The sequence below is a fragment of the Nanorana parkeri genome, unplaced genomic scaffold (genome assembly GCF_000935625.1).
Source record: "Nanorana parkeri isolate BGI_ZX_2015 unplaced genomic scaffold, ASM93562v1 scaffold442, whole genome shotgun sequence".
NCBI lineage: Eukaryota > Metazoa > Chordata > Amphibia > Anura > Dicroglossidae > Nanorana > Nanorana parkeri.
In genome coordinates this window covers 698,987-705,349 of record NW_017306710.1, presented here as the reverse complement: position 1 = coordinate 705,349, position 6,363 = coordinate 698,987, and the positions used below count along the sequence as shown (strand labels likewise).

The following is a 6,363-nucleotide window of genomic DNA, read 5'->3' as shown; positions in this document are numbered from 1 at the left end:
GAGGCAGTGGGCGGGTGCAATAGGCAGTTTGCTATTGCAATTTGAAATAGCCAATAGCAGGCTGGCTTTTGCACCCGTCCACTGCCTAATTCCTTCTTTAGGTCCCTTCTCTGCTGATTGACAGCAGGCAGTGGGCGGGTGCATCCCACCTACAGTGCGATTGGATGCATTGGAGCGCGCGGTACCACAATGCCATGCGTTTCAGTGCGATTGCAAAAAATTGTGCATGCAGTTTTATTCTGACATAACCTTTCTTTTTGTGACACTGCATTTGTGTATTTTATTTTAAATTAAGATAGTATTTTATTTTCTTATTATATGATTAATAAAAAAAATAATCATCCAACTAATCTATTGTGAAAATGGTCGTTAGTTGCAGCCCTACCCTGAGTCATCTTGTTCTATACACTGTGCATAGGGCGTGAGGACACCGAGGGACATACCATCACTGCATGGGAAAAGGAGACAGGCAGAAGGGACCAGTCTAAGAGTAAGCTGGCTCAGAAGATCAGGTGAGTATTATTTATTTCTGAACCTAGACACAAACGAACAGTTAACCCTTTCAGTTCGGGTGTAGCCCCACTGCAAGGGTTAAGAAGATGTTTCCCTGGAGCTCTGCTTTAAGGTATGCGGACAACATGTGTGCTTGTTATATAGAATGATCCTACCTTCCTCTTTGCCATGACAACACAGTGTATTTTCAGCTCTGAATTTCTTAGCATGTGTTGTCGGCCTTCCTACTTGATTAATGATGGATTACAAAGAACATAGACCACTCCTAATCTCCTCCTCTCCTCATCTCCATAACCCCTCCTTCTGCACAGCCAGTGGGCACAGGAAGTTATCAACCCACAAGATTTCTTTGCACTTATCAAACAGCCTTAACAAAATAATTTGAATTGTATATATAGCAGACCAAAGGGGAGCAAAGCAGAGAAGTTAATTGTGAGGGTTTACACACACTGGAACGAAAGTAAAATATGGCTTTTGTCCAACTTGGATTTCACCTTTATCCTGTAACCTGTTCTAGAAATTTAAAACATGGTACTTTTTATTAATTTTCTTTTTGCTCCGGGTATCATATATCATTTACTTAATGACTTTGCCTTGTTAATCCTGTAGTAGTTTACTGAAGGTTGTTTTCTCTACCCATGCCAAGTCACCTCTAAAACCGGTCCTGTCCTCTGCTGTACATTCTGAAAAGCAGTAGTGGTGGTGGTGTTTATTCTGCTTTGTTTTTCTACAGTGATTGTTTTTCCTAATTGTACTACATAATAATAATTATTATCCTACTCATAATCCAGGTGCTAGGCCTATATAACACATTTATATTGTAACAAGGCCATATTTCCATTCTTTCGGAGTCTTTCTATTGGCCCTCTTTATCAGAGTGCAAGATCACTCAAGTACAGTGTAACCCGTTATGTCAGTGTTATTGCACTCTGATGAGGTCATTCCCCCCCCCCTAAACTTTGGAATTAGCCACTTTTGTGTTATACTGGTTGATACTAAAGTGCTGGTATCTTTTGGTTTATAGTCACTGGCCACTGCAATGCTGTTGTACGGCATGGCTTTATGTGCATAAGAGTCAAGCTTTGTTAGATGATGATGATGCTGCACAACTACAGTCTGAGAAGACGGACAAAAAAAATCCACACCAGAGGGCCTGGCACCTGCATTTGTTGAGTCCTGATTGTTATAAAATTACAGGGAAATGGAAACGGCATTGCTAACCAGTGCTTTCCTCTTTTTAGGGCTTCATCTGTCCCCTTTGTATGAAAGCCCACGCAACAGCAGAAGAGCTTTTTAAACATTATGAAGCTTCTCATGAACAATGTAATTCAGGAGAAGCCAACTCTGCTTCAGAAAGGTATGTGTATAACATCAATTGTATTTTTTGTGTTTTCTATTTATCTATAGCAAAATAATGCAATGTATATTAGGAACTTGTATAATAATTTTAAAAGTACGTAAAGCAAATAATTTGATATTCAAATTATTTTCTGAAATTCAGTGAAGAATGGCCTACTTTTGGCAAATGTATGTTGTTAAAGTGACACAAAACTCAGGAGTTACATCTTAAAAATGCATTCAAGTACCTTAACTATTAACAAAAATGTATCTTCTTTGTCTATCGCTCAGCTGTAGATCCTCAAACCATCTCTGAATTGGTGCTGACACTGCCCTTCCTTATGGAGGGTGGCTACTTTTGTTCCCCAGGGTTCCTGTGTGTGTTGTAAAGTGGCCACGGCTCCAAGCTGGCTCCTGTGATGGACTACAATCTCAATAAAAATGAGTAAACTAAATGTGTGATTGTACTTAATCACGGGAGGGAGCTTGGAGCAGTGACTACTTTACAACACACACAAGTACTATGGGGAACAAAAGTAGGCACCCTCCAACTAAGTGATGCACAAATAAAATATATTTTTGTTAATAGTTAAGATACTGGAATGCATTTTTAAGCTTTAAAAGAGAACTATGGCGTAAGTGTTTTTTCCCCCATGGTTTTCTTTAGGGTCACGGGAGGACTTATACTAACCTCCTGAGCTCAGTATATCGCAGGCTGTCGCCCGCGATATACTTAGAGCGCCGCAGCTGGGATAGATCCACCCAGCTGCGTGAGTGACAGCAGGCTCTGCCTATCTAGAGGCAAAGCCAGCTGTGCCCGCCACCTTCCCCTGTTCGTTCCTCCACTCAGTGCTGGAGGATCGGAGAAGTGAAGGGGGAATCCTAACAGTCACCGCTCACTGAGGGGAGACGATCGGGAAGTGAGCGGTGCATGTTTCTGCTCACGTCCCGATCGATAGAGCCGACCTGTGACAGCTTCTTTGTCACAGGTCGACTCTAACTATGAGGATGAGTGGAAATCACTCACCTCATAGTTCTCCTTTTTAACTCCTGAGTTTAGTGTCACTTTAATCTCTTCTTTTTAGCTTTACCATTTGGGACATAAGATGGAAGTCTAAATCAGCCTTTCCCAACCAGGATGCCTTCTGGTTCCCAAAAGAGGTGTCTCCAAATTTTTGCACCGCATCATGCCTTTCCATGGTGCAGCAATGTGAACGTGGAACTCTTGATGTGAAAGGGGGGCTCCTAATATAAAAGGGGGTTGTTGATGTAAGGACGAATTCTGATGTGAAATCTTAAAATGGGGCTGTGATGTGATGGTTGGACTTTTGCATTTTTGCATGGGATCTTTCCTTAAAATCCATACCAGACCCCTATCTGGGATAAGGGTTTGGTATGGATTTTGCAGGGGCCAGACATAATTTTTTATATTTCTACATTTAAATTTTGTACAGTTTAAACTGGGGTGCCCTGAGATTTTTCAAAATTTTAAAAGGTGCTGTGACTGAAAAAAGGTTGAGAAATCGTTGGTCTATATGAGCTCTAAAAGCTTGCACATCAGCCCAGGTTTTCTAAGGAGCATTGTGGGAGCCACTAAACCCAGGGACATATTTCAACCAGCTGCCATGGTAGAGAGATTTTCCTCCTGCACTTTTTGACCCATCACTGTGAACATCCTCACTGGTAATTTGTAAGCTACAGGAGAGGGTGTAGCCAGGCTGTTGACCTTGGTAGTTGGTACCCAAAGACTGTCTTGGGATTATATGATAATACGGGTTTCAGAAGGAAACCAGAACTGATGTGCAAGCTCCTGGATGTTTACCACTGCCACATTCTCATTATATAAGTTCAATGAATTCTGTCATTCTTCTCACTAGATGTGTTTTCAGTCTTCTGGGATGTGTCTCTGTACCCATTGTTTAACGATTAAACGAACAGACAATGCAATCCTCTCAGTTCTTTAGATGCTGTTGTAGGGCAGCATACTGGCATTAGACATGTGCAGTATCAGTTTGCTCCATCTGTACCTGAGATGTTGATTTTTTTGATGCTCCAGGCTAAATTGTTCTAGACAAGTGTACAGTTCTCAGCCTTGGCGTTGTTGCACAATTCTCAGATCTGTATTATTTGATGACTTTTGTTTTGTTTTTATAAATGGAACGATCTAATATTTATGTTTAGCAGTTCTGCTAAAGCTTGTTTCATTGCATTTTAGAATTTTCAAAGGGGTGCCTAATTTTGGCTTACAGTGGTTTCCTGCTTTAGACCCATTTAATGACACAACACTTGTGGGTTAGTGGGTTATTAAGGCCATAGACATTCGATGACACTCAAACTAGCTCACTGCTAAAGAAAAAAAAAGTTGTTTTAAAATAAGTCACCCCTGGGATGGAACAGTTGGACAGATCTAGAGGTTCAGTACATCTATCAAACATTTTTATTCTTATGGGTAAAATGAATATTTGGCACAGAAGAACTGCATAGATGTATGCCTTACAGGGTTACAATTCACCATCCTAGCACTTTAATATTTAAGGGGATGTAGCAAGCCATGGGCAGATAATTTTATTCTAAAATGAGGCTTCTAACTGTTATCCTAATTGTTGTGGTGTCTTTGGGATCCTGAGATGCTATCCCGCGACTGTGCTATCGCTCCTCTGCACTTGTGGTTACAGAGATGCTAGATAATTCCTTGAACAGTTCAGCTGAATATTTATTATTACTTGTTTTCATTATACAAATGTTACATTGATTTTGTTAAAGGAGAACTATGAGGTGAGTGAAAATCACTCACCCTCATAGTTCGAGCCGACGTGTGACATTGAAACTGTCACACGTCAGCTCAATAGATCGTGAAGTGAGCAAACACATACTGTCACTCGCTCACTTCTCGATCATCACCCTGCAGAGAGCCGTGACTGTCAGTCACCGCTCCCCACAGGGATCCCACCCCATCCCGCTTCGTTCCTCTAGCACTGACTGGAGGAACGGATGGGGAGAGGGCAGATACAGCTGACTCTGCCTCTTGATAGGCAGAGCCAGCTGCCATTCCGCAGTTGGGTGGATATAGACTGTAATGTCGGGATCGTCCCGGCTGCGGCGGTCTCAGTATACCCCGAGCTGTAGCTCTCTATATACTGAGCTTTGGGTCACGGGAGGAGATTAGTATATGTCCTCCTGTGACCCTTAAGAGAACTATGGGGAAAAACACTTACCCCATAGTTCTCTTTTAAGATACAACCAGATCATCATCTTGAAGTACTTCTACATAAGGATCTTGGTATTCTGAAAACAACTTTTTTTAATTCTATTTTCTGTTTTGTTTTTTTTAACCAAAGGGAAGATACATTACATCGACAGGAGGTGAAGGATTTGCAAGCATCACTTAAGGTAGTAATATAATCATATCATTATCAAGGCTTTTGTTAAATAGCATTTGCTAATCTGGTTAGGAGATTTTAACTATTTTTCTTCCCAAGAACAAAAATGTAATACATTGCAATTTACTAGTGTATAGATATGGCGGCTGCATTGATTTTTCTTTTTTTTCAGGCATAGTACATCTTCAGAAACTACTAATACCTACTTGTTGTTTGTCAGAAATCCAGTGTCCTTGTAACTTGGCAGCTTTCCCAACTATCTCCTGTGGACTACACCTCCCCCATGTAAAGGTGGCCATACACCTGCCGATTATCGTACGATAATGGCGGGAAATCCCGCGATCGTACTATAATCGGCAGTTGTATGGAAGGCATGCAACCGTTTCTACTGTGCGGTCGCATGTCTTTTGTCTTACGAGCATGTTTGAAAACCAGCCGAAAATATAATAAGACAAATACAGCACGGGCCGGTGTACAAGCTTTTAATTCGCTTACAACCATCGCAAGACAAAAGTCTTGCGATGGTTGTGAAGTGTATGGCCATCTTTATGCAGACAAGGACCAGGTGTTTGTGGTTCAAATCATAAGAGCAGCCTAGGTACTGTCCCACCATAGATGCAGGGAAGTGAGTGAGTGATGTCACCCTAAAGGTGCCCATACACCTTACAATTATCTGGAGATTTTTGTCTGCGATTGCGTTTTCATCAGAAAATCTGCCAGTTGATGGGGAGTGTACAACCTCAATTACTGTACAACTTGCAGATTTTTGTCTTTTAAGTAGGCTAGAAAGCATTTGTCTAATTGTATCAAAATTGACAGGTTAGTGGCGTGGTTGTACAACAAAATTCTCAAGATGCAAACTGCACATGCTCAAATGAAAATCTGTCCTTTCATTAGCCAGGTGGTGGTGCTGACGACCGTTAATTGGGAACTACATTGGTCTGTGCATGATGGGCTAGTTGTATGAAAATTATACGAGGGTGATATGGTTGGTCAAAAAAGGTTGTACAATGGTTGTAAGGTGTATGGCCATCTTTAGGGCTTGTTCACACCATTTTCTGGTCCAGATCTGGAGCAGATCTGCAGACCCGGTGCTATGCGTGCAGTGCGTTGTTGACGCGTTTTTATTTAC

General features: G+C 41.4%; 1 protein-coding gene across 1 annotated transcript in view; it reads left to right on the top strand.

Annotated features, from left to right (window-relative positions):
- The window catches only part of EEA1 (early endosome antigen 1), a 96,721-nt gene that overhangs the window by 22,768 nt on the left and 67,590 nt on the right, over positions 1-6,363 (top strand). The window contains exons 4-5 of the mRNA XM_018560237.1: positions 1,755-1,870; positions 5,190-5,241. Of these exons, the coding sequence (XP_018415739.1) occupies positions 1,755-1,870; positions 5,190-5,241 (168 nt within the window). The remainder of the gene's footprint in view (positions 1-1,754; positions 1,871-5,189; positions 5,242-6,363) is intronic.